This window comes from Remersonia thermophila, chromosome 1 (assembly GCF_042764415.1).
Source record: "Remersonia thermophila strain ATCC 22073 chromosome 1, whole genome shotgun sequence".
NCBI lineage: Eukaryota > Fungi > Ascomycota > Sordariomycetes > Sordariales > Chaetomiaceae > Remersonia > Remersonia thermophila.
In genome coordinates, this window is record NC_092217.1 from 3,635,175 (window position 1) to 3,661,200 (window position 26,026).

The 26,026-nt window shown below is 59.9% G+C and overlaps 6 protein-coding genes across 6 annotated transcripts; 5 read left to right on the forward strand and 1 right to left on the reverse strand.

Moving 5' to 3' along the window:
* Positions 1 to 1,922: 1,922 nt before the first annotated feature.
* On the forward strand, positions 1,923 to 2,755 carry VTJ83DRAFT_1019 (uncharacterized protein; the record flags this gene model as incomplete). The annotated part of the gene is made up of 5 exons (XM_071007132.1): positions 1,923 to 2,024; positions 2,087 to 2,116; positions 2,242 to 2,395; positions 2,485 to 2,663; positions 2,723 to 2,755. The coding sequence occupies 5 exons, from the start codon at positions 1,923 to 1,925 to the stop codon at positions 2,753 to 2,755; spliced, it is 498 nt and encodes a 165-aa protein (XP_070870372.1).
* A 1,045-nt stretch (positions 2,756 to 3,800) lies between these two features.
* Positions 3,801 to 4,888, forward strand: VTJ83DRAFT_1020 (uncharacterized protein; the record flags this gene model as incomplete). Its single annotated transcript, XM_071007134.1, has 2 exons — positions 3,801 to 4,404; positions 4,494 to 4,888. The coding sequence occupies 2 exons, from the start codon at positions 3,801 to 3,803 to the stop codon at positions 4,886 to 4,888; spliced, it is 999 nt and encodes a 332-aa protein (XP_070870373.1).
* Positions 4,889 to 4,910: 22 nt separating this feature from the next.
* Positions 4,911 to 5,783, reverse strand: VTJ83DRAFT_1021 (uncharacterized protein; the record flags this gene model as incomplete). Its single annotated transcript, XM_071007135.1, has 2 exons — positions 4,911 to 5,519; positions 5,643 to 5,783. The coding sequence occupies 2 exons, from the start codon at positions 5,781 to 5,783 to the stop codon at positions 4,911 to 4,913; spliced, it is 750 nt and encodes a 249-aa protein (XP_070870374.1).
* Positions 5,784 to 7,504: 1,721 nt separating this feature from the next.
* On the forward strand, positions 7,505 to 12,369 carry VTJ83DRAFT_1022 (uncharacterized protein; the record flags this gene model as incomplete). Its single annotated transcript, XM_071007136.1, has 3 exons — positions 7,505 to 11,456; positions 11,515 to 11,741; positions 11,809 to 12,369. 3 exons carry the CDS (start codon positions 7,505 to 7,507, stop codon positions 12,367 to 12,369), a joined length of 4,740 nt encoding a protein of 1,579 aa, XP_070870375.1.
* Positions 12,370 to 13,470: 1,101 nt separating this feature from the next.
* VTJ83DRAFT_1023 (uncharacterized protein) lies at positions 13,471 to 15,057 on the forward strand (the record flags this gene model as incomplete). Its single annotated transcript, XM_071007137.1, has 6 exons — positions 13,471 to 13,491; positions 13,570 to 13,590; positions 13,687 to 14,498; positions 14,648 to 14,756; positions 14,822 to 14,942; positions 15,038 to 15,057. The coding sequence occupies 6 exons, from the start codon at positions 13,471 to 13,473 to the stop codon at positions 15,055 to 15,057; spliced, it is 1,104 nt and encodes a 367-aa protein (XP_070870376.1).
* Positions 15,058 to 23,403: 8,346 nt separating this feature from the next.
* VTJ83DRAFT_1024 (uncharacterized protein) lies at positions 23,404 to 25,223 on the forward strand (the record flags this gene model as incomplete). The annotated part of the gene is made up of 2 exons (XM_071007138.1): positions 23,404 to 23,915; positions 23,999 to 25,223. The coding sequence occupies 2 exons, from the start codon at positions 23,404 to 23,406 to the stop codon at positions 25,221 to 25,223; spliced, it is 1,737 nt and encodes a 578-aa protein (XP_070870377.1).
* Positions 25,224 to 26,026: the final 803 nt, after the last annotated feature.

The following is a 26,026-nucleotide window of genomic DNA, read 5'->3' on the forward strand; positions in this document are numbered from 1 at the left end:
TCTGCCCAAAGTCTGCAGAATGCTCTGCTCGCATGCCAGGGAACCTCCGAGGTGAGGGAGGCTCAACGTGCTGAAGTCAGAGAGACGGCGACCGGCCGTTTTGAGGGATAACCGACCAGAAATTGGATAACTACTGGGTCATCCACAAACGTCGAGGGCCACTCCCTCTCACGATGCGACCTCCCACATGCGACGGCGCAACGAGCCTTCGTCGCCAGCCCGAGTCAGGAGGTGCAGGAGAGCATTACTGCATTACTGCATGCGCTGCAACCTGGGGAGCGTGTTCCGCGTCGCACTGCTGGATGACGCCCGTGGTGTGTTCCGCCTCAGCGTCGAGATCCACTTCTTTGGTTCCCCGGCGAAAGAAAAAGGTTCATAACGGAGGGCCGTCCAATCTTCGTTTGTTGGGGGTAATATCGAGATGGAGTCCGACTGGTCAGACCCCACGGTTGCCAACATGGCCAGCATGGGAATGGAACGAAGCAACCCCGACCCCGCATTTTCCAGCGCCGTTGCGTGGGGTGCTGATGAGTTCATCTCGTTAGGTCGCAGTAAGCTACTCTCCAATGGGCAATCCGAGGTGCGAAGCACTCGAAGAATGCTGCGAGTGAAACAACCGCTTTCTGGGGGCTAAGAGTGTCGTGACCATCCTCCTGACCATGTCGGCGCCAACACGTGGTGGTCCTTGATAACGATATCCGAGTGGATATGTGAAGCGGCGCTACTGCAGTAGCGTCGAAGTTGAGATGCCCCGACGTCATAGGTTGCGATGGAGATGATAAGAGACGCAAGACCGAGAAGAACATGAGGAACCGCCGTCGCGAGGAACCTATCCTGTCATTCTGTCAGGGGGGGGGCCTTTCTACAGGGACTTTGCCGGAGTTGACAGCATATTGGCTTATTGCGCGAATCGCACATCGCACAAGGGGCAGGGCTGTCTGCTCGACCCAATGGCAACACCAGTCCAACCGCCGGGAGGGGTCATTAAGCGTCGACCATGATGAAGCGTTCTCCCAGGAAGAGACATCCGCAATGTTCCCGTTCTCCGTTAAGGACGACCAAGCCGGGGAGCGGCATGTCCGGGAAAGCTAGTACTACCATGTCAACACAGGCGGTGTAAGAAGAGCCTACGACGTCATCTCGTTGGCCGTAGGGACGTTGCCGCAACAGGCTTCCGGGACAGGTTGAGAGGTCAGCCGTTGAAGCCGGCAGGGTCGAGCCGTTTCATCGAGTGATCGATCGGCGCCGGTCCTGGTGTGAGGAAGTCCGTCATTACCGTGTATGCAAACTTCTGAAACCACGGGATCGTTTCGCCCAGGCCACGAGAACAGCGGCCGACGGCTGAACACATTGACCAATGACGCCGGGGCGCTTGGCCACGGGATAGGTTGGTGAGGGTACGGCGGCCACCGCAGGATGCTGAAGGGCGTGTGTGATGTTTGGATGGCTGAGAATGAGGGTGAGCCAACATGCGTCCGAGGGACCCATTGGAATTGGACTTTTCGTTCATCACGAGCCCCAGACCGAGCTCTTGCGAGGCGGTGGTGCATTGTGCTGATGGCATCAAGTTGATGGCTATGCATACAGATTGCTAGGACGGAAACTGGCTTGATCAGACTTTGGATCGGCTCTGTCATCAATCCTCGAGTTTGGCACCGGTTTGCTACCGAATGTTCTTGCTGTCTTTGGCAATGGAAATGGACAGCGCACGCATCGGATCGAGCGCGCCCGCCGCCACCACCACCCACTACCCACCACCCACCATGCCAAGCTGGAACGCACAAACATTCTTCCGACCGCAGCTGCCCGCCCGGACAATCCCGGTTAAGCGAATTTGGGTCCGCCAGCCAAATCTGCTCTGACGACGAACGATTGTGGCCTCGCCCGACGTCTTGAACCCATTTTTCAAGCCGCAAACCACCATGAACTCCCTCCGCATCGCTCGTGCGGCTCTCCGGGCGCGCCCCGTCGCCGTCCGCGCTGCTGTCCAGCGCCGTGGCTACGCCGAGGCCGTCTCGGACAAGGTGCGCCCTCCCTGCCCCTCGGCCTGTGGGAAGCATCACCAGCTAACCAACGACCTCTACAGATCAAGCTCAGCCTTTCGCTCCCCCACCAGGTACGCTCAGTCGATGGCTCGCCTGCGAATTGGAAGCTCGGCGTTGCTTCTCTTGCGGACCGGAACCGTCTCCACCGGGATCGCCATGTCGAACCGCGGCGCTGATTGTTTATTCCCGCATCTAGTCCATCTACCGGTCGTTCGACGCCGTTCAGGTCAACATCCCCGCCGAGTCGGGTGAGATGGGTGTCCTTGCGAACCACGTCCCGTCAATTGAGCAGCTGAAGCCCGGCGTCGTTGAGGTCATCGAGGAGGGCGGCGTCAGCAAGCGCTTCTTCCGTACGTAACCGGCATCCATCAAGACCAGGAAGCCGCAAAGGCCAGAGGGGAGGGGAGAACGCCATGGCTGACGAAAACCCGTTTCCTAGTGTCCGGAGGCTTCGCCATCGTCCAGCCCAAGTCGATCCTCAGCATCAACGCCGTCGAGGGGTACCCGCTGGAGGACTTCAGCGCCGAGGCTGTGCGCGCCCAGATTGCCGAGGCGCAGAAGGTGATTAGCGGTGGTGGCAGCGAGCAGGAGGTTGCTGAGGCGAAGATCGAGCTGGAGGTAAGCCTTTCCATCCTCGAGATAAGTGCTGGTCGACCGGCTGTTAACGCGCTGCGCAGGTCCTCGAGAGCCTCCAGGCCCACCTGAAATAAATGTGTACAACACCGGATGCCCCCCGCCCTGTAGTATACCAACAACGATTCCCTAGTTCAAGAGACGCCACTCGAGACAGCTTGTCTTGAGACCCGCCGATGAGCAGGGTTTGCTACGATCACCGTGATTCCCTCCCTCACTTCCGCGTCGTGCCCGTCAAATCAATCCGCCTGAGTTGGATGATGGATGGTCTATGGATCTGATGCCTCTGTTGGCCGTTGACATGGATATTTCTATTGATCTCTAACCACGTGATCTCCGGTATTTTCCACGAACCTACGGTCGACAAGCGCTCCAAACTGCGGTTCCTCAGGCGCATGCTGGCCGGTCTTGGCTGCGGTCTGACATGGGGATATTAAGCGCCCCCCGAGCTCCCAGTGACCCGATAAAGCACTTTTTTGTCGGGGTTGAAGCATTGGATTCTCGAAGAGCGGAATCACGGAAGATCCATCCAGGGATCAGTGGGGCTGCTAGTGACTTGTCCAGCGTGTGCTCCTGAAGGCCCATATCCAACCCCGATTGCTCAACAAACCACCCCGTACCTACCATCGAACGATGTAGACCGCAGCACCGCGTGAATCAATGCCAGTGAAGCGTTAGGCCTCCGTTATAAACGAGTGGACGTTGTGTGGTGAAAATGGACACCAAAGCCAGTTTGCTGGACCACACAAGCATTGACCCTGTAGCCACGGCACGAACCAGGCCGTACTCCGGTCTCTCGGACTCACAATCATGCGTCCCTTGACAAGCCATCTCCTCCGGAATGGCCAAAATACAGGCAGCGTGACATGCTTGATATATCTATCCAACGGGTGGTGTAGCCGAGCGGTGCGGATCAAGGTGAAGCCGAGGCCAGGGTGGGCGGGTACCTGACGGCAGGAATGCCCAAACATCCATCATTGGCACATTCCGCTTTCCGACATCACATGCAAGACATTTTGCCCAAACCAAGGACCAACGTGATATTGACCGTCATTCGACCCGCCCATCTCGTCACCAGCCTTCGCGATTTGCGGCCTCTCGCTGTTCATCGAGACGCGCGCCATGGAGTGGCGCGAGCTCTTGCAAGCCGGCCTCGACCGCCTGTCCGTCGTCACGCCAGCGCAATGGTGCCAGGCCTTCTTCCTTCTCGCCGCCGGAGGCGTGCTGGCCGTCGCAGCCGCCCCGCGCGACGCACGCGCTCTTCTCATCGACTACGGCGCCCGGAAGGCCGACCAGGGCCGGCAAACGCAAACGCAGCAGCCGTCCGCGGGCGCCAGGGGCGCCCAGGGGCGCAACAGGCTCCTCTCGCTGCTCGACACGCTCACGGCATGGACCCAGGTTCCACACTCGTGGTTCGGGACCTTCTACATCCTCTCGGCCGCATGCTCGATCTTCTGGCTGGCCCAGTTCCTTTTCGACGGCGCTCTGCTGCGGCGGATCGCGTCCCGCCAGGCGGATGCGATCCAGGCCCAGCACGCGTCGTCTCCCACGGCGCGCCAGGTGGCGCTCGGGTGGGTGATGATGTTCGCGCAGGCCGCGCGGCGCATTTACGAGCAGGCCGCCGTCGTCAAGCCGTCCCGGACCAGCCGTATGTGGGTTGTGCACTGGCTGCTGGGGCTTGGTTTCTACTTGGCTATGAGCGTCGCTATCTGGGTTGACGGATCGGGTACGAGACAGCCCCATCTTCCTGTCTTTGTCTCCTTCCCAGAAGACATTGATCGTCCCGAGCTTTCACTGACACGCCAACCACAATAGCTGCTATCCTTGACCGCGGACGCCATCATGCCGCCAACGATTACGAGGCCCTGTTGAAGATGGTCGTCGCGGGTCGGGTATTTCTCAAGGCCTGGGTCGGCCAGCACCAGTGCCACAAGCATCTCGCCGGGCTCAAGAAGTATTCACTGCCAGATACCGGCATGTTTCGTCGCTACATCTGTCCGCACTACACCTGCGAGTGCCTCCTCTACCTCTCCATGGCCGTTGCGACAGCCCCCCCTGGCTCGCTGTGCAACAGGACGCTGCTGTGCGCCGTCGTCTTTGTCGCAGCCAACCTCGGGGTCACGGCATCAGGAACTCGCAAGTGGTATGCCCAGAAGTTCGGCGCCAGCGCAGTCGAGGGGAAGTGGAACATGGTTCCCTTCGTGTTCTGAGCGACGAGCCGTCGACATTGCGTCAGACGCGTTTGAACAGGGGACCAAGCTTGCTCCCAAGCTTGGACACCTTGAGCACGTCGCGGTAGGTGAGGCTGGTGCGAGTCTGCCGTTGGTTCAGCCCGTTTTCAAAGGAGGAAGGGTCGCGCAGGAGGCCCCAGTTGGCGATGGTCTGCTCTGAGAGATCTACATCGGCGGCAATGGGCTCGATGCCGTGGAGGTACTCGGAGTAGAGATCCCCCGTCGTGATGAGCAGGCTGCGCGGCTCCTGCAAAATTCTCCACACGGGCGCCGGGTCGAGGGCGCCGTCTTCCTTGCTCTTGTACACGTTAAGGCACAGGCTTGAACCGAGGCTCACGGTGCAGACCACGGGGTAGTAGGCGGCCCCGTCCTTGTGCGGCATGATGCCCGTGTTGGGAGGGTATTCGTTGATGAGGACATGGTTCGGGCGACCGTGAGGGCTTCGCGCGAAGATGTGCGACTCGTGGCCATCACCGTCACCGCCGCCGTGGCCGTCGGCGGCATCCGAGATGGGGATCGAGAGGAGACGCGAAACGACAGGCTTCTCCAACCAGTCAGGAAGCGGGCGAGCGTCCACCAACGTGTCCTTCACCAGGTCGGATGGCCAGGTCTGCAATCGGCGATGCGTGAGCTGCCTCCATCTAGCCTTGGGCGCCGTCTCAACCTTTTTTTTTTTCGCAGGGGGGGCCGGTTAGATAACGGAATTGCCGATTCGATGCGCGCACTGAGCTACCTTGTGGAGGATGGCCTCCTCTTCCTCCTCCGTGATGAAGTCGGCGATGTAGTAGGCCGCCCTGGGGAGCGACGCGATCCTCACCGCCTCCAGCGACGATGGAAGCTTGATCTGGGAAGGAAGGGAATCTGGGGGATCCATGATGGAAGAAGAAATGGACGCTTCTCTTTGCCTTCTGTGCGGTGTTGTCTGTCTGAGGTTGCAGGGGGGAATGATGGATCGGGCCTCAAGTGCCGCACTGACGACAGGGCAGTTCCAGTCTAGCGTAGGCAAACGGCACAAGGAGATTGGAGAGGGGCGAAGGCTGCGGCCAAGTGGGGCAGGATTCCCCAAGGCCACCCATCCAGAAAGCGGGAAGGCGTGGGCAGACAACCCAGGCTCCAGCTCCCGTCCCAAGGGGATTTTCCGAAATTGATGGCTGCTTTGGGTGGCTGATGGTTCCAAGGTTGCTCTCCCCATCAGCAAAGTGCCAGAAACAGCCGGCCCATCCGCGACAACAGCTGGAAGTGCTGTTTCTCATCCCCCCCCTCCCCCATGAGGTGGTGGCCATTGGGGGAAACAAAAATGCAAAGGCATGATGAACACAAGAAGCCACGCGCCCACGACGCATAGTTACCACCCAGCCCTTCACAATCCTGGCCCTCCCAGACTCACCCGCGGGCTCCGAGGTGCGACTCGATGCGTTCCGGATGCGTGGAGCAGCAGGCAGCATCCATCCTCCGTCCATCCATCCATCCATCCACCCCATCCACCTCGTCCATCCTCCGCGCACACGGCACACCCTTGCCGATTATCGTGGGCACAGTGCGGAGGAACAGAACCATTCTTGTTTCTGACGTGTTTGGCACAATTTCCAAGTTCGCAACGCGAGCCACCACCACCTGCAGAAGACGCGGCCTCCTTCGTGTCCCGATCCTTGTCTTAGGTTCTTGTGTTGAGAACGACCAAGGATTGCAATGCAGTCACAAGGGACCATGTCGGCTCCAGAAGGGAAGCGGGCCAATCGCCACCGCGGCGATCAGACTCTGGATCGGGGGTAGGGTCGACGCTCCCGCCTCTCTCCCCCCCTCCTCCTCCACCAGCCTGGCTGTCTGCTCAGTGGACAGAAGCTCGCTGTTTGCGACTGTTTTGGGTCATCCCCGTCGCTCTGCTTTAGTCCAGGTTCGCGTTGCGTTAGTGAGTGGTTACTGCGTAGACCTGGTCACCAGCCCAGACACATCTTCAAGTTTGCATTTTCGAAACAACCCTCCAGGCCCCAAAGACAACAAACCAGCCCTCTCCACGATCATCGCTTTACGACAGTCCCTACTTGGTAGCTTGTTTGTGCATCCTTCTCGTCGCCTCTTTGGATCCAAGGTTTACAGTGTTTTGCCCGCCCGACGGGCCCTCGTGACTCGGCTCCTATTTTTCGGCCTTTGTGTGCGGTTCCGTTCCCGCTCTCGCCGCTCTCGACGCTGGACCCTCGCTCGCTCGCTGGGCCTTCTCCACCCCTTGTCCTCTGCAGGGTCACTGGAGGCCGGGCTGTGACTGGCTGGCTTCGGACACGGGGAGGCTGTGCAGCGAGTGCAGCACTTCCACGGTTCGTTCTCTGAGCCGGGCACCACTCTTTCACCACCACCATCACCACCAAACCCACTGCTGCTCAAAACACAATCGTCATCATCATCATCAACAACCACGCGGCCGCCATCTCGTCCACCACCCGAATTCCCACCCATCTCGACGTCGCTTACCGGGCGCATCACGGGTTTTCGATTGGGATTCGATCGCCGCGCACCTCCTCCCTCACGCTGTTCGAGTTTCGCGTCCCCCCCAGCGACCAGGATGGTGCAGAACGGCAGCCGGTCTTTGAATTAAATGTCATGGATGCGCAGAATGCTGCCGAGCCCGCCTCCACGAAGCCTGCTGCTTCCCCCAAGCGGCCGGGCAGCGACGCCGACTCTTTCCGGTCATCCGCCGTGACGAAGCCGTCCAGCGCCGCGAAGCTCGAGCCGTCTTCCAAGGACGGCAGCAGGCCGAGTGCGTCTGGCTCGCGTCCAGCCGATGACGATGGGGCCGCCGACGGGAACTCCGACGCAGAGACGATCGTGCTGCCGGGAAAAGATGGCCACTCGCCATCCAAAGCGCGCAAGATCGTCAAGCACGAGCTGAGCGATGCCGAAGATGCTTCCTCTTCGGGCCCGAGTCGCAAGCATCTTCCTCTGAAGCCGGAGCGTGAAGGCGACAGGGCCGACCGTGGTGACCGAGGCGATCGGGGCGACCGTCCCGACAAGACCGACAGATCTGGTGCAGCCAGCGCCCCCGGCGGATCCAATGAAACCTCGTCTTCGTTGCTCGGCAAGAAGAAAAAGCTTCTCGAGAAAAAGAAGCCCAAAGAGGGATCCAGCGCTCCCAGCTCCGCGCCGACATCCCCACCGCAGCCCCAGCGTCGTCGACGCGCTTCCAACGCCCACCAACGGTCGGATTCCGAGGCCCCCCCTGCCGAATCGACCAAGCCGTCGTCCTCGGCCAAGGAGAAAGACAAGGACAAGGAAAAGGAAAAGGACAAGCCCAAGCTTCCCGAGAAAGCGCCCGATAAGCTTGTGCCTCACAAGCGCAAAGCGTCGCGACCCGACTCGGACGACGAGGCCGAGCATCGAAAAATTCGCCGGCAGCGCACCTCAGGCTCCGGCCTCGACGCGTCTCGCAAGCACCATCCTCCGCTCAAAACCCATCACGAACCCCACCCGTCGGCCCGGAACCGATCCGTCTCGCCCAACCCCAAACCTCACCGCCGCACCACGTCCACCCAGCTTCCCCCGCATTCAGCCGTCAACCTCGGCCAGAAAAAGAAGCGGGTACCGGCGCCGCTCCAGGCGACCGACTACCTCAGTGACGAGTCGTCTGCCAGCGGCAGCCCGCATCCGCGCAGCTCCAAGCTTCGGGGGCTCGCGACCCCGGCGACCGCGGAATCCACCGTCTCTCCCGCCAAAATGGGACCGCACAAGAAGCACCTGGACGCGCATGGCCAGACCTTCTTGGCCAGGGCATGCGCCAAAGGTGAGTACGAGATCGCAAAGCAGAGGTTACAGGAGCGGCCCGAAGACATCAACGTTGCCGATTATGCCGGGAACACACCCCTACAGATCGCCGCGCTTAACGGCTACGACGACATCGTGCGGCTGCTCGTGGACGCCGGCTGCAACCTCGACTGCGTCAACAACGAGAAGGACACGCCGCTGCTGGATGCGGTAGAGAACGGACATCTCGAGGTCGTCAAGATTCTCCTGGAGGCCGGAGTCAATCCGCGAAAGGCCAATGCGCAAGGAGAAGAGCCGATAGAGAGGGTCAACGACGATCTCGACAACGCCGACGAAATCCGAAAGGTCCTGCGGGAAGCCCGGGAGAAGATGGGAGACCGACGACGCACGTCGGAGGAGCACCATCCCGACCACGTTGATGCCCGTTCCTCTCACGGACCCGAGAGTCCCCGGCGGTCTCCAGGAGTCTCTGCCTTCACCGCTTTGGGCGGCGGCCGACGAGCCGGCACCGTCCGTGCGCAAAAGACGAGCAACTATCTTCTCTACATGCCGATGGACGACAAGACGCTCCGCGCCGCCGCGGCCCGCGGCGACGAGGAGACGGTCACTCGGATCCTCCAGGTTCGCGACAACTTTGACGATCCCGAGTCCATGGTTGCGGCCGCGCGAGGAGGTCATGACATCGTCATGCAGCTGCTCTTGGCACTCGGGAGAGCCAACCCGGACCCGCAGCCCATCTCAACCGTCAACAGCGAGTACTCGACCCCCATGCTTGCCGCGATCGGCCAAGAAAACATCAAGGTTGTCAAGCTCCTTCTGGACCAATCCGAGTTTGATCCAACGCGTCGTTTCAAGGGCGAGACATACTACGAGATTGCGAGGCGGCGGCGAGGCCCGAACTGGATGGACGAGGAGCACATGCTCAAGGACGCCTATGACGCGTACAAGAAGGTACATAGGGACGCCTCGAGGGCTCGCTCCCCGGGCCGGCGCGACCAGGAACGCGAACGCGAGCCGAAGCGCAAGGAAGAGACCAAGGACAAGAACGACAAGAACGACGCGGCCAAGGCCCAGAAGAGGAAAGCGGCCGCCAGCCCGACCCGAGAGCCCAAGGCGGCCACCGCGGCAAAGCTCACGACGAGCCCCAAAGAGAAGAGGCGGCCCGCCGCCGTTCCCTCCCAGAAGCAGGACGAGCCGACGTCGCCAAAGCGCGGGCCTGGGCGGCCGAAGAAGGACGACCGCATCCCCACCATCTCCATCTCCGACCGCGAGCCGTCGCCCGCCGGCAGGTCTACGACCAAGATCAAGCGCTCCGAATCGGAGCTTGCGGCTGCGTCTTCCGAGGGCGAGACGGCGGCGCCCAAGCCTCGGAGGAAGCTCGTTTCCGGGCGGGAGCTGAAGACGGAGCGAGAGCGCGAGAGGCAGCGGCGCCCGAGCTTGACGTCAAACGCCTCGTCCCTGAGGGAGCCGTCCAGTCCGCGCGAGGAGCCCGAAAAGGCGCACAAGACTGAAAAGTATCACGACCGCACCAAGGCGCTCAAGCGCGACGAGTCTCGCGACAGACTGTCGGTGTCGGGCGACAGCACCGGCAAACGGTACAGGTCGAGCGCCACCCCTCCGCACCACGTCTCCTCGGACAAGGATGCTGGCGACGGCGCCGTCAAGAAGCGCCGCCTCGAGGCCGAGTCCAAGGAGAAGGAGAAGCATCCAAAACCCGGTCACCCCGATGAGAAGGCCTCCAAACCTCCCGTGGCCCGCGAACCAGCGTCCGACAAAGCGACGGCGCCAAAACCTGCGCCGCCTAAACCGCGGGACGATGACGACCGACGACCGACTCCGAAACCGAAGAAACCCGATTCCCTGCTCCAGGCCCGTCGCGAGTCTGGAAAATCGACCCCATCCGACGGCAGCATTCACGTCAAATCCGAAGATGCCGATGTGGAGATGCCGGATGCGCCCCCCTTGGCCAACGACTCTTCCCGATCCCGCATGCCACCTCCCAAGGAAAAGGACGAGGACGACAAGAAGAAACAGGCCGAGCATGACGCCCGGGCGCGCGAGGCCAAGCGCGCAGAAGAGGAGGCGAAGCGCAAGGAGGAGGAAGAGGAGAGGAAGGAGCGGCTTCGTCGTGAGGAAGAGGCCAGGAAACAGGTCGCCGAAGCCGAGGCCCGGAGGCGTGAAGAGGAGGAGCAACGGCGCAAGGACGAAGAGGAGCGTGAACGGAAGAGGAAAGAGGAAGAGCGGAAGAGGCTAGAAGAGGAGGAACGCAAACAGCGCGAAGAGGAGCGGCAGCGGCAGCTCGAGGAGAAGAAGAAGCGCGAAGAGGCGGAGCGGAAGCGGCAGGAAGAGGAAGAGAGGCGGCAGAAAGAAGAGGAGGAGCGGAAGAGACGCGAGGAAGACGAGCGCCTGCGCCGCGAACAACAGGAGCGTGAGGCTGCCGAGGAGGCCCGTCGCAAGCGCGAAGAGGAAGAGCGCCGGGAGCAAGAACGCAAGGAGCGTGCCATGCGGGAGGAGATGGAGCGACGGCGAGCGGCGAAAGAGGCCGACCAGAGGAGAATCCGGCTCGAGCAGGAGCGCGCGCGCCTCGCCAAGCTCCCTCCGGTCTTGCGCTGGCTCGAGGGCGCGGCGAACCCCAAGCTTCCCGAAGTCGCTCAGAGGTTCAGCACCATGCAGGGCGTCCGATACGACTGCATCAACCCCGACGCCAACGGTACGCAGGAAGGCAGGGAGCAATGGCTGCTCAACACCCAGGTGGCGCTGCTTCTTGGGGAGAAGGACCTGGAGCTCTCGCGATGTAAGTTGGGCTCCTTGTCGCAGCATCGGACGGAACCAAGGCTGACAACGGTCTGCAGACACGGCATGGAGGCGGGTCCCTGTCACGCCCGTTGCGAAGCGCATCATCTGGCGGTTGGAGTCAGATCGATACGCTCTAACAACACCCCGCCTCTTCGATCTCGGCGAGCAGCTCGAGGGCTACTACCAAAACCAGGGTCCTCAGCACATGAGCTACGCCGCGCTCGAGAAGCTCCGCGGCGAGGCGTGGGAGAAGTTTGCTGCGATGGATATGTTCTTTGTTAAGGTACGTGACCGCACCGAGAACCCTGCGTGCTTTCTTGGGCGCCGGCGTGTTTTAACGGGACGGACAGGCCTCAGATTTCTTCTTCATCATCCCTACGATCCAGCATCTCCGCAACGTCAAGCTCACGATGGTGTACTGCGAGCTGCCGGAAAACGAGCTGCAGTGCACGAGCTGGGTGCCACCTCAGAAGTGGAGGCGCGACCCGGATGCAAACAGCGCGGCCGGGTTTGCGCCGAGGAACAAGCATTACATCAACGGCGAACTGGTTTCGGAAGACAAACCGGCCCTCCTCTCAACCAGCCCTTCGCCGTTTCAGAGACCGCGGAGCGCACGGCGGCGGTACTTCTCCGCGCCCTACCACGGCTCGCCCACCGCCAAGTCGTCCTGCAAAGAGCAAGACGCCGACACGGAGATGACAGGCGTCGATTCGCCGCAGCTGCCCAACGGGCTCCAGTCGCCTCACACCGAAACGGGGACCACGAACGGCGCGGGATCGCCTACGCCGGTTTCGACGGCCATGACAAATGGAACCGGAGGGGCGTTGATCTCTCCGCCTGCGGAGGCTATCTCGGGAGATGCGCGCCCGCTGGTGAACGGCGTCCACGGCGATGCCCACAGCACCGAGTAATTTTTTTCTCTGCTATAGGGCCTCGTCGGTATCCATCCGCCGGCTTGCTACGCCCAGAGTCAATCCTCTTTTCGCCGTTTGCTTATGGGAGACGATGAAGGACGCGTCCTGATGGTTGCCGGACGAGAAAGTCCACCCTATCATTTTCTAATGGACCAACATTCATGGTCGAGCGTTGGAGGCGAGCAGGAAGGGCCGCGGCGCGTGTGAGGGTGGGATTCAGCAGACCCGTCGATAGAACGGAGGACGCACAGCAAGAGAGGAGGGGACAAAGGGTCAGGGAAGGGGGGTGGGACGATGGGTTGCTTGATAAAGTTGAGTATAATGCGGATCATGTCATGCTGATGCTATGTGTTGGTTTAACGGGGAAATGGAATAACAGACGGGGCCCTTGCTTTCGGGGAATCACAGCGGCTTGTTTTGATACCTGGACCTGCCTGTACTCTGGCTAGCACTGGCTCACTGGCTTCGTCTGGGGTTTCGGTTGGGGGATATGAGACTCGGATCGGGCTTCAGTTTCCACGGGTCATGTACATAGGTATTATGAGAAGCATGAAATGCACAGGCGATAGCGAGGGATTATGATGATTTGAATGGCATTGAACGGTTCCATGGACTTGTGTAATATCGAGTCGGTGAGATGGTTGCCGTTTTGTGTGTAGGTAATGAGAAAAGTGTCTTTGTGGAGTGTTTGTTTTGTTTGCCCCCCCCCTTTTTTTTTTTTTTTTTTTTTTTTTTTTTTCTTTTACCTCCCCCAACTCGGTGGGCATCCTCGTCCAGGCGGTCGCCACGGCAGAGACGGAGGATGGGGGCGACTCTTGCGTGGAGGTTCCGGAGTGGGGCCGATCCGACACCGCGCTGCGGGGCAAGCCGGGCCATGGCCAATTGCCACACAGCCCAGGCTCGCCTCTCGAAGATGGGGAATTCCGCCCCACCATCAAAATTCCCACTTTCGACCTCAACCCTTTGAAAGGTCGGGATTTGAGAGACACCTGACAAACACCACCCAAACATCACGGCCCCGGCCCTTCTCATCACCGCATCTCCCGCGATCCAAACCTCTGCCCATCCAATCAGACTTCACCTACAGAGCTCGCAACCATGGCGACCACAATAGACAAGGCATGTCCTCCCCGACGTCATGGTGGCGCTCTCCGCCGGGAGGCCGTGTCCACGGAAAGCTAACAAGGTGTGCTACAGATCAAGGAGATCGAGGCCGAGGTGCGTTCAACGTCACGGTTCTTTGCATGTATCCTCATCATGCGCCTATCCCATGGCTAACACCGTCCCCTCCGCTCTTCCTCGACGACACGACAGATGGCCCGGACTCAAAAGAACAAGGCGACATCCTACCATATCGGACAGCTCAAGGCGAAGCTCGCCAAGCTAAAGCGCGAACTCCTGACCCCGAGCGGCGGCGGCGGCGGCGGCGGCGCGGGCTTCGACGTGGCCCGCACCGGCGTGGCCAGCATCGGCTTCATCGGCTTCCCGTCGGTCGGCAAGAGTACGCTCATGAGCCTCCTGACGGGGCAGCACTCGGAGGCGGCCGCCTACGAGTTCACGACGCTGACCAGCGTGCCCGGCCAGGTCACGTACAACGGCGCGTCGCTGCAGATCATCGACCTGCCGGGTATCATCGAGGGCGCCAAGGACGGCCGTGGTCGCGGTCGCCAGGTCATCGCCGTCGCCAAGACGTGCCACCTCATCCTCATCGTGCTGGATGTCAACAAGCCCCTGACGGATAAGCGCGTCATCGAGGCCGAGCTGGAGGGCTTCGGCATCAGGCTCAACAAGGAGCCGCCCAACATCACCTTCCGGAAGAAGGACAAGGGCGGGCTCAACATCACCAGCACCGTGCCCCTGACGCATATCGACCACGACGAGATCAAGGCCGTCATGAGCGAGTACAAGATCAGCTCGGCCGACATTGCCATTCGCTGCGACGCCACCATCGACGACCTGATCGACGTGCTCGAGGCCAAGAGCCGCGCCTACATCCCGGCCATCTACGTGCTCAACAAGATCGACAGCATCAGCATCGAAGAGCTCGATCTGCTCTATCGTATTCCGAACTCGGTCCCCATCAGCTCGGAGCACGCGTGGAACATTGATGAGCTGATGGAGATGATGTGAGTTTTCCCCAGTGTCTTTTGCCTTTTTTTTTTTCTTTTTTTTCTTTTTCTTTTTTTCCTTTTTTTTTGGGTGGGGGGAGGGAGGGAGGGGAGGGTTGCCTGTGCCATCACGCAACATAGCTGACCGAGCCGGAATCATCATGCAGTTGGGAAAGGCTCAACCTCGTGCGCGTCTACACAAAGCCCAAGGGCAGGATGCCCGACTATGACTCGCCCGTGGTGCTGCGTTCGAACAAGTGCACCGTCGAAGACTTTGTGAGTCGCTCCGCATGACCAGGACCGGCCGAACCGCGCCGTGGTGCTAACACCCCTCTCTCCAGTGCAATTCCATTCACAAGAGCATCGTTGAGCAGTTCAAGACGGCCATCGTCTACGGCAAGTCGGTAAAGCACCAGCCGCAGCGTGTCGGTCTGGGGCATGAGCTGGCCGATGAAGATATCGGTACGTTGGAATGCAATGACACCTCTCACGTTGTCCGGCCTACGGCTGTAGGGAGTCCGGGTTTGTAATGCTAGACGCTGACATGAAGAAAACAGTCACCATCGTCAAGCGGTAAGAGCCCGTGGCTTTCCGCAACGAGTTGGCCCTGGGCCGGAGCGGAGCAGAGCGGCAGCGGGGGATGGACCGCGAGATGTCCATGCCCAGCAGATGCTAGGCTGCGGAATCGGTATGGGTGGGGTTGGATATCAAAGGATGAGCTACGGGCTCAAAGCTACCATGTGGCAGCAAGCACAACGATAGAGATCGTTGCTCTCGGGCTCGATGGGTCTCTTTGCGCAACGGCAGCATAACAGGCCCGGGAGGGAGCTCAGGGTGGGTGCTCCCCGCGTCAAGACAAGCCAAGGCCTCACAAAGGTATGGTAGCCTCGCTGGGCGAGGGGTGGTTCCTCTTGGAAGGAGAAGGAGGGGGTGGGATGTCGAAATGTTTATATGAAGTCTGTCATGATACCACACACATTGTTCTTCTCCGCCATGGTCTGGGGATGTAAAGATGTCTATCATGACGTACAACACCCATGAGTATCTTGATCTTCTTGGAAACGATTCCTTTCAGGGCATGTGGTCTCATGCTTCGTGAATTGCTTCGGGTTGGCCGACTTCTTTTCTCCAACTCACTTCTTCCCTATGGTCGCACCTTAACACGCTTTTCTCTTGAGCAGCTTTTCGAGGTAGAGAGACGTAGTCTTCCACGCAGCTCAACAAAAGCTAGACGAGCTCTTCCATCGGCGAGAAACGTTGAAACCGCTGAAAACACTTCCTAGCCAGCAAGAAGCCGGAGGTCTGTGGCTCGAGCCGTTGCTTCGCCCGGATGGCTGGCAACTTTGCCTCGTCCCGAACTCCTCCAGCCTACAAAGCACGCCTTGACACGAACAAAGAACCGAGGAAGAGGGAGGCTCGTACCCTAACACAAGTTGGCCGGTTACAGTTCTATGCCATGAAGCGTCTCCCGTGAAAGGTGCCCGTGATCGGAATGCCCGAGTCGAAGAGGACGCGGCAGGACCGAGGGCCGAACGACCGAACAACGAGGGCGGTCCCAAGTTTGTTTACGCCGCGAGCCTAGCTCGCTCCCCAGCTGTTCTACCTTGGCCACCTACCCTCACCTAGGTAGGTACCTGCCTTGCCTTGCGCAGCAGCGCCAACCTGGGCGCATCAAGCCTGCTTCACCTGACCCGTCCTGCACCCGAGGCCGCAGACAGCACGCGCGGGAGCGACGCCGAGTTGCGTGCCTGCAGCTCCTGCACCGATCGGCCCCTCCCTCCCTGAAGCAGCCAAGCCCCAGGCCAGAGCCGGCGCACGGCCGGGTCGGCGCTTAGGTGATGCTAATGTACCTTCCGGGTGAATGGGAGAAAAAGCTTGGCTCCCGATTGACCTCATCTCGCCCGTCCTCTTGTCCGCAGACACACACACACACACACACATAGACACACACACACGGGGGGGTACGGGATGTGCAAAAACGGATGGCTACCTGCATATGCGGTGCCCAAGGTAATGTATGTAGGTAAATAAGGTACCCAGGGCAAAGGAAGGGTTCGTGCGGTGCGCGCTGTTGCATGCACCATTGCGCAAGCCCGGCATGACAACAACACGGAACCCCCCCCTCCCCACCTCCTCTCCCCCCTGATGGCCCTTCTAAAAAAAAGCCGTTGGGATTAGCTTCGTAAGGCTGGAAAAGACGCCGCCGTCTCCCTGCGCTGGCGAGGTAAGGCAAGGGTATCTCATGCAACGCCGGTTAGTTAGACCGTCCGCCGCGGGGGGGGGGGGGGTGGTGAAGCGGCCCGGCTGTTGGGTCCAGAGGAGACGATGTCGAGGGGCACAATGTGGCACATCCCGTTCGGCTACGCTAGTTACAGAGCACCTATATACATACAAGGCATGTTTCTGGCCCCGCCCGGCGGACATGCGTATGCGGTCGTGTCTCAGGCCTGCTCGTTGGCCATGGCTGTGAGACCTTCCCGCGCAAGAGGCGATGCTGCTGCTGCTGGGTCAACATGGAGCCGCGGTGGGGGGGGGGGGGGTTCCAAAGGGGGAAAAAGAAAAGGCTCAAGTCCTGCTCCTTGACTGGGTAGGTAGAAGAGTATCGAATGCCTTCATGGTGAAAGGAGATGGATACGGAGGCGATGCTTCCCTGGACATGGGACAACCGAGGCACCGGGTGGTGAGTGAGGATGCGGCAGGCTCAGGAAGGGAACCGGCCATTTACACACGTACATAGGCACGACATGGTGCCGGCCTTAAGGGCTTGGTCTAGGACGCTGCGGCGGTTCTGACGGTTGCGCCGTACTCAAGGCGGGAAGAAGGGGGAAGGGGTTGGCGGGGTCTGTTATTGATTTCGACGAGATAGGCCCGTGTAAGTTCGTTATCCGCCCGCTAGGCGGGCATGACATGACACGGCCGAGATTCCGATCAAATCGCTAGCCATGACAAATCGAAGATTGCCTTTTCCCATTGATAAGACAAAGACAAGCAACACAGCGATGCCGTGGAGTTTCTGGTTAGCGACAACGCCTCCCCCCCCCTTGCATCCTGCATGCGTAGGGTAACTATGTAAGGTAGAGCGCAGCCGCACAGATGCGAGCCGGGAAACGTTGTTTTGCCTCGGAGTTCGGAGACCGATTTGACAACCCTCTCTGCCCGGGACCCCTCCCTCTTTCACCACGGCAGGGTAATCCTCCGAGAGCTACAGAGCATGCGATGTGAAGGGAAAAAAAAAAAAAAGAATCGGATGAAACGTGCTCGTCGCATGGAAGCAGCCCTGGAGCGCCAGGGCCACCGTTCTCCAGACCTTCTTTTCGTCTGCAAAGCCTGAACTTCTCGGCTTTACAACGAAAGACCCGGCGCACGGACAGGTCATGCGCTCGAGGAGGATGTGGCGACTGAGCCGACAGATGAAGCGCATGGCATTGCACGAAACCTGTTTATAAATAAGATGTTGGGAGCGAGAGGATCCGCGTTGCATGAAGGACGGGGGGTTCCGCTGGAACAATGGTTTTTTTTTCAGGTATTCCTGTCGTGGTCGACAGTTGAGCCGAGCGGATGGCAATGGCGTGGAGGATGGCGTCGATGATGAGGCTGATGCGGAGGATGGTTTGACCCAACTTCCGGATGACACCTCGACGAGCGCCCCTCCCTTGAGTTGCACTGTGTTACCTTGCCTCGGCCTCGGCCACGCTGCAAAAGTTGCCGATAAGGAATGTCAAGAAAAGAATTGGCTGAGCCTTTTTGGCCGCACCGCTGCGAGCATGCTCCCTCAGCGCCCCCCCCCCCCCCCCCCTTTCCCCTGCCGCGTCGCAGAGCCGTGGGGGGGAGGCGCCGGACAGCTATCAGGTCCGAAGGCCAACGTCCTACTGTGTATGCATATCATGCACTGCCTCCAATAAGATCGGAGGTTGAAGGCGAATGGCCACAGATTCGGCCGATGAGGCGGTTGCATGGTCATGCTTGTCCGCGGCTTTCAAGTTGGCAGGTACGAGCTTTCAAGGATGTCATTTTGTGGTGGACCGAGCAGGGTGGACAAGATGCTGCGGCGGCGGCGATGGCGGCTATGCCTCTACAGTACCTCGTATGTAGTTTTCTGTCGACCTGTTTTGGCCGTTTGTCGCGCCAGCAACGCGGCATGGGAGCAGGGCGGTACACAGCAAGAGGGTTATTAGCGGTGGGTTTCAGCCCTCGGCCCAGCGAGGATGAATATGGGAATGCCGGCTTCGGGGCGCCACCAGCACCGGCCAACGGGTAACCACCAAGCGTCTTGTCGGAGCTGCTATGATTTTCCTGTTCAGAGAGCCCGTGTAACGCTGACTGCTAGGCCCAGAACGTGCAGGACTTGATCGTGACGGTTCCTGGCGCCGATGCAACCCCATGATGTCCATCTGACTGCCAACCAAGCCTCAAAGGACACCAATGAAGCCCTCCCAACGGACACGAGAGGCGCGATGCCGCCACGAACTGTCGGGGAACGGTGGGGCGGTGCCCAGGAAGTTCTTCAACCAGGTTCCAACCTCGGCGTTGCGGATTGCCACTCTGGTGCACGGTAGTTACGCCGTCGTATGGAAGAAAAGGGGGGCATGGCGAACGAGATCCGTCCGAGATGACACAGATCTCGTGCGGCGACCAAGGTCAGGTGGGGCGCCGGAGCGGTCGCCAGCATCTCAGATCCAGCTCTTCTCCGCACCGAGCTGAGCGCTCGCCCAGGGTTGATAGCCACTCGTTCATATTGAAGAGATGGGTTGGTGGGGGAGGCAGATGGCCCTGGGGTCAGCTGGTCGAGATATCGTGCGCGGATACGGAGCCGAGAGCGCGACTATCTTGCTTAGCGGATGAGAAGAATCATTCAATGACAGGAGGGCGTCGTGGTGAGCGAGGATGCCGTGTACGGATACAGGATGGCGTCGTCTTCGTCTCCTTTTTGTCTTGTCATTGTTCCAGGTTCCACCGTGGTAACTACCTAACAGGATGCTCTGTGGTAGGAGGCGCTGGGTTTTTTTTTGCCGCGCTTGCCAATGGCGAAGAGTCCATGGCGAAGCCTGCCGGATGGTCGGAGCTTGGCGCTCATCCCTCGTTGAGAAGACTTGGCGCACTTTGGGGCTTCTTTTGGACCAGTGGGATTCGAGGCCGTGGTTGCGCTCGGGCCCATGTCCTCGAGAGTCATCATTTTTGGGCCAATGAAGGCAGCAAGAGCCAGGAAGTGTGTCCAATGGGGGGGCCGACGGCGTCAACCAGTTCGCCGTTGGGCACGTTGGGCACGGTCCGCGGTGCGCATCCCGGCGCCTCAACCAGAAGGCAATAGAAGAACCCTGGCAACCCGAGCCATTGCAACCCCGGGCCAGATGGCGCACCGCTCCGGCTCGTCCCTTGGGGTGCAAGTGTGCAGTGCAGTTTCCAAAACGCCATGGGCTGCGGTGCAACCGTTTCCCCTGCGATGTTCTTTGTGCTGCGCACCGGGTCGCTCCGCTTTGCTGGGAGATGCTGGGTTGCCATGGTATCGGCTTCATGCTTGTGCCTCATCCATGATGCCGATGGCGCCTGGTATGTCCCATGTAGACAGAATCATTGATCAGGGCCCATCCGAGTCGAATTCGAGAGCAATCTGCTCCCAGCAGCGAACCCGACGGTAGCGGCGGCGGCGACGTGCTGGGAAAAGAAAAAAGAGCGTTGACTCCATCCCGGGCTTTCACAACGTTCACTTGGCTAACTTAGCGCATCCGGCCCGCATGATTAACTATCGAGGGGTGATTGGCGCTAGCGAGCAGCGCGAGCAGTCGGACACCCACCCGGCATCGCTGGCTGAGTCTGGTGTCGATCGTTTTGCTGTCGTCGTGATACGGGCCGGTGCCGATGCTAGCGTAGGTAGGTAGGTACACAGTATCTTTCCGTCCGGTCCCCGCCAGCGGTTGTGCGTAAGACGCTTGGCGCCAGCGTCGGGGCCATCGAGCCCGAGTCTTTCCTCGACGGAGAGAGGGACCATGGCAAAACCCTGCTGGCCGGCGAGGGCGACGGGACCGGCTGACGTCAGGCCGGGGCGCTTTACGAAAATGCGATCCCACGGATGCCAGCCATGTCAAGGCAATACCGGCAAGCCATCGGAAACCTGCCTGCCCCTTGATGACGAACAAAGCTTCCCCAGAACCAAGGCCGCAGGGCCCATTATGCGGCCAGGAGGCTCTTGGCCAGCTGACGCATGCTGGTGGGGCGCTTCAGCCCGGTTCCTGGCGGCCGCTGCCCCGGGCCTGAACAAAGGCGCGGCCCACACGCGGCCTTCCCAGGACTGACGAATGGCGGATGCACGATGCGAAGGCCCCGTTCTGCAGCTCTTCGAGTCCACCAAACACCAGGCTGGGCGGGATCCGTCCTTGTTCAACGGAGCTTTTGCCTCTGATTCGCAAACGGCACCGACGAGCGTCCCCCAACTATTGCCAGCCATGCCGGAGTCACAAAAGGGGCACATCCATGGTCGACGGCTGTCAAGCACCAAGCACGGGGCTCTCTGTTCCAACTTGGTGATATGGAGGATGCCGGGCTCCGGGACCCAGGGTTCGCCGCGCTGCAGCCATCCGTTGGCGCGGAGCGTTGGGTTTGAAGTATTCACTAGCTACCTAGCAGCTGGTGCAAAGCGTCATCTTCCACCAACCTGATGCCGCCACACCACAGGCTGTGTCTGCGGCGTCGTAGGCAGGAGCGTGGCGAACGGGGCCCAGGGGACGGCGCATCGCGCGCACCTCGCGCCGTGAGACGACATCTACACAGTACGCGGCGAAAGGGTTCACCGTCTCGCACCTCGCTCTGGTCGGAAGAAAGCGAAGGGAGCCACGAACGCCCGTGGTTAGGCTGGCTCAGGGTTTGGTGGCTCGCGAGGCTGACAGGTACACGTCAATAAAAAATCCCTCCGCCAGGGATAAAGCTCCCCCGAATTTGGTTACTCTCGCAGCGGGAACGCAGGACGGCACGTCGTCCCCGTCAAGCACCCGTCTCGATCGGTAGTCTAGACTGCGTGCGCCGCAATAACTAGCCGCACCGCAGCTTTACTTTTTCTTGCTTCGAATCCTGGCCTGAGACGCGGGAGCGCCCAGTAGGGCCCGGGGTGACGACGGCGAAGCGTCGAAGGGCTTGGGTCCACCAGGGCTCCAATAAACTCGAGGGCTTCTCCCAGGCGGGCTTGTAAGTCGGACAAGACCCCGCGCCGTGGGCGACGTGTGCTGAGATGTTTGCCGCTCTTATGGCCTTGACAACTTGGAAGGCTGAAATCCGGCAAATAGCCCCATCACACTCTCCATTCCCCGACGCTTGTCGTCAAACCTCACCCACCTCACGTCTGCCGACACCCGCAATTCGCGCATCGCCATCGCCATCGCCCTTCACCCTCCTGCTGCTGCCTTCGCCAAACGGCAGCCAGTGAGCGAGCCAGCCAGCTCTTCCTGCCCAGGCGGTCGCTGAACGGGGCCATCCAAGCCCCCCTGTTCCTCCCCACCCCTACCCGAACCTCTCTTCCAGGTTCCCTGCGCACACCCCTCACAGACGCCCTCACCCAGAACCACTCGCAACACGTCTCTTTCTCTTTGCTCGCTCGCGCTCTCCTTCTGCCTCTCGTCTGTCCAGGGTAGGTGGCCTCGCTCGCACGCCCACCCTTCCGTCCGTTCCCTTTTCCCCCTTCCGTTCCCATCCTGTAACTAATGGCCATGCCTCCCTTCCCGCTCCAGCCAGGCTTACCCCCCCCCGGGCGCTGCCCTTTCCCCCCCCTGCCCCAAGCTGCACGCATGCCGCTGCTTTTGCTGAAAGAGAGCTGTTCCCCCCGCACATAGATAACTAACTCACCTGGAGCATGCCGCTGCTGGCAGAAAAGGACCATTCTCCTCTTCCCGCCGAGTCCAAGTAACTACCCTGCTCGCCCTTCCTGCACGTCCGTCCACCGCCGGTCCACATCTGCGGTGTCAGGTTCTGCATCATCCTCCCCTTCTTCAACTCACCGGTGCATCAACGCTGCTTTTTGCCCTTTTGCGTTGCTCCCCCTACCTCTCGATCGCCCAACCGACTGCATCGTTGCTCACCGGCTGCCCTCTCGCCAAGCATCTCAAGCTTGCCCGTCCTGAACCCTCTGCTCGGTCTGGCTTCGACAACACCTGTCGGCCTTGACTTTTTCTTTTCTTTTCTTTTCTTTTTTTTCTTCTCTTTTTTTTTTTTTTTTGTGGATTGCTGATGCATCCTCTCCACGAGGAACGGCGCCTCCCTTCTGACGTGAGACACGCCTCGGCAGAAGAGAGCTCGTCGCCCCCTTTCAGCTCCCTTGGTTGACCTGGTGGCCATCGTGGCGGTCATCGTTTGTCCAGTACCGCTTCGGCACAGGGCAACACAAAGTCCGGCCGCTGCAAGCTTGACGGCGGAGCGAGGGGCTTGCCGGACAGACTAAAAACCCCCACCAAAGGCGCCGTCCGCAACTGCTACCTTGCCCTGAGGTGTGCAGGTGTCGTGTTACTCCGCACCCGCCTGGCCATCCACCCCCCCCCCCCCACCACCCCCCTTCAGGTCTTCCTCCCCCCCTCTCCGTCGTCTTCACAACCTCCTGACGGCTAGACCGCTGCATGTACGATTCACGAGACCAATTGGTCGCCGACAAGTCCCGACTGGATCATGCACGCCGTCTCTTGAAGCCGTCTTGTCCATTCCCTCCGGACGAGCTAATCCCTACAACCCGCTAGACCTGCGTGGCGTTTTCACACAACACACACACACGCAGACACACACACACACACATACACACATCCATACATACATACGCAAACACCTCGTGGCTCTCGTCGACCGTATCGATCTTACCACGAAAGGGACAACGATATCGCTCCGTCTGCCTGTTGATCTCAGACAGTTGTCCCGGTTTCGTCTTCCCGGAGGGAACCCACCCCTCGCCGCCATGCAGAACCAAATATCCGCCTCGACAGGCCTGAATCAGGAGAGCCATCTCTCCTCTGACAACCCATTTAGTGGTGGCGCCGAAAGCTGGGTCGACATCAACCCCTTCCAACACCCGACCACGATGGCGGACTACGGCGCCAGCTATCCCTTCATCTCTCCAATCACGCACGGCCTGCCCTCAGAATCCATCGGCAGGATGCCGCCGCCTCCGCCGCCTTTGCACCAGGCCCCGGCGGCCCATGCGACGCTCCCGATGCTCATGATGCCTCACGCCCCGTGGCCGAGCATGTTGACAAACCCGACAAGCTACGGACCGGCGCATTCGGCCCCGCCCGTTGCCATCCCGTCCGTCACGGCGCCGCTCAAGACGTCCAAGCTGCCGGCCCTTCAGACATCTCAGCCGAGGAAGACCCTGACGGATGAGGACCGCCGTGCCATGTGTAAATACGCCGAGGAGCACCCTACGGCCAAGCAGACAGACATCGGGGCTCGGTTTGGCGTGGAAAGGAGGTAGGAATCGGCACCCTCGTGCTGCCATTGCTTTTCCTCGCCGTGGCTGCCTTTTCACTTCGTGACTCTAACGTCGTCGCCAGCACCGTGTCCAAGGTCCTTCGGAACAAGGACAAGTACCTAAACATGGATAACGAGCGTAGCAGCTCTCCTGTTAAGCGTACCGTTACCAAAGGGAAAGGCGTAAACATCGAAAAGACGCTTTTAAACTATGTCCAGCGTAACAAGAGCAAAGGCGTCCCCGTCACCCGGGAGTCCCTCAAGGAGAAGCTCCGTCTCTTCAACTCGGCGGCGGCCGGCGATCCCCTGATCGAGTCGACCACCTCGGCCTGGATCGACAAGTTCATGACAAAGTACAACATTGGCACCGGAACAGGCACCGGCCGGCTCCTGCGTCGCGCGTCCGAGACCAGCATCCCAAACAGCGTTCGGTCCTCGGGCTCGCCGTCATTTTCTTCGTCTCAACCCCCGTCCCAACCTCAGAGCGCCATCTCGCCCGCTTCTCCGTCAGGCCACCTCTCCCCGTCGCCTCTTTCGGCGAACAAGAGCGACGAGGAGAAGGACGGAGTCGGAAGTTTAATCGGCTTCAACATGGACGGCGCGTACAAGCACTCAGCCTCTCAGAGCACAACGTCGCTCACCACCGCCTTTAGCGACGCTGCCACGCCGTCCTTTCCCGGAAGCGCGGTCAGCCCGACGACCCCGTTCAGCTTCTCGCCCGATCCGAATGTTGGTGCGTTCCTGTCGGGAGACCAAGCCAGGCAAGGACCGCTGCACGGGACCCCCGGGTTTCAACGGCCCCGGAGCCAAACCTTCCCAACCTTGGATCTCGAGTACATGAACCAGTCACAGTCGACCGAGCCTGCCACCCCAAAGTTCCAAGTCCCCTCCACCGCGCCGTCATCCGCCCTCGAGTCATCGGCCAGCGGGCCCGCGTTTGCCTTCGATCAGACCGTCTCGCCTCCGCAGCTTCGCCACAGCAGCAGCACCGGCAGCATTGCCGGACGCTCAACCACAACGCCCCTCACGTCAAGCGCGGCGGGAACGTCGCCTAACTCACCGACGCAGGAAGACGCTCGCAAGGCGGCTGACACGTTGCTCTCGTTCATTACGCAAGCCGCCGGGTTCGTGGATCAAAACGAGTACTACACTCTGATGAGGTTGACGGAGAAGCTGAGGCTCCATCAGAGCCAGCTCCCGAAAGCCATTCCCACCGGAATGGGCGGATTATCACAAATTCCCGAGGGCGACAGCGAGATGCCCAATGCGCCATCCCTCATCGCCAAGGTCGAGACCACAAACGCCTAAAATCGCCCCTTTCCACAGCGGGTCTCCATGGCGGAAACCCCATATTCTCATATCAGCTCAACCAACTGAAACAAGGAGACTGCGTGGCTCCTTTCCTCGATTTCTTCTTCGATATACCCCGGCTTTGGCGTTGTCCCCCCTCTCGATACACGCTCAGGTTACCGGAAGACACCTACGCTCACGCGAATATCACACGATACGGCCTCGTGCTTTTGGCATTTTGCCGATTTTTCTGTCCGGATTATTATTATTCACTTGATTTGTTTGTTTATTTTCTTCCCGGCATTTCTTTTCTTCTTGGCATCTCGGCTTCCCTCAACAGGCATATACCGGCCTCTTTTTGTATTTGATGTCTATTGTCCCATTTCTCTGTATAACTACCTTCTTTGTTCCTTTCCGTATTGCCTCGTATTTCCCGCTGCTGCCTTTCACTTGCCAGGGACTTCTTTCATGTGGTTCTACTGGATTTGCGGTTGGGGTGTCGAGTGGGTTGGTAACGCCACTACGCATCCCATGGCGGCATGTATATATGGGGTTGGGGATTTTTTTTTTGCTTTTTGGATCCAGGCCTCAGGGGCAAGTGTTTGATCAGCCCAATATCTGAGTTTCTTGTGGCGTGTAATTGGTGATTGGCGGATGATGGAAAGGTCGGTTTTCCTTGGGTTTTTGCAAGTCATATCAATGGGCTGGAGGGAGTCTGGAAGGATCTGGAGGAGTGGACGTCTGCCTGTCTCTCTTTTCTTTTCTCTCTTTTCTTCATTCTTGATGTTTTTTTGGGCCAGAACTGGTTTGAACCGGTTTGG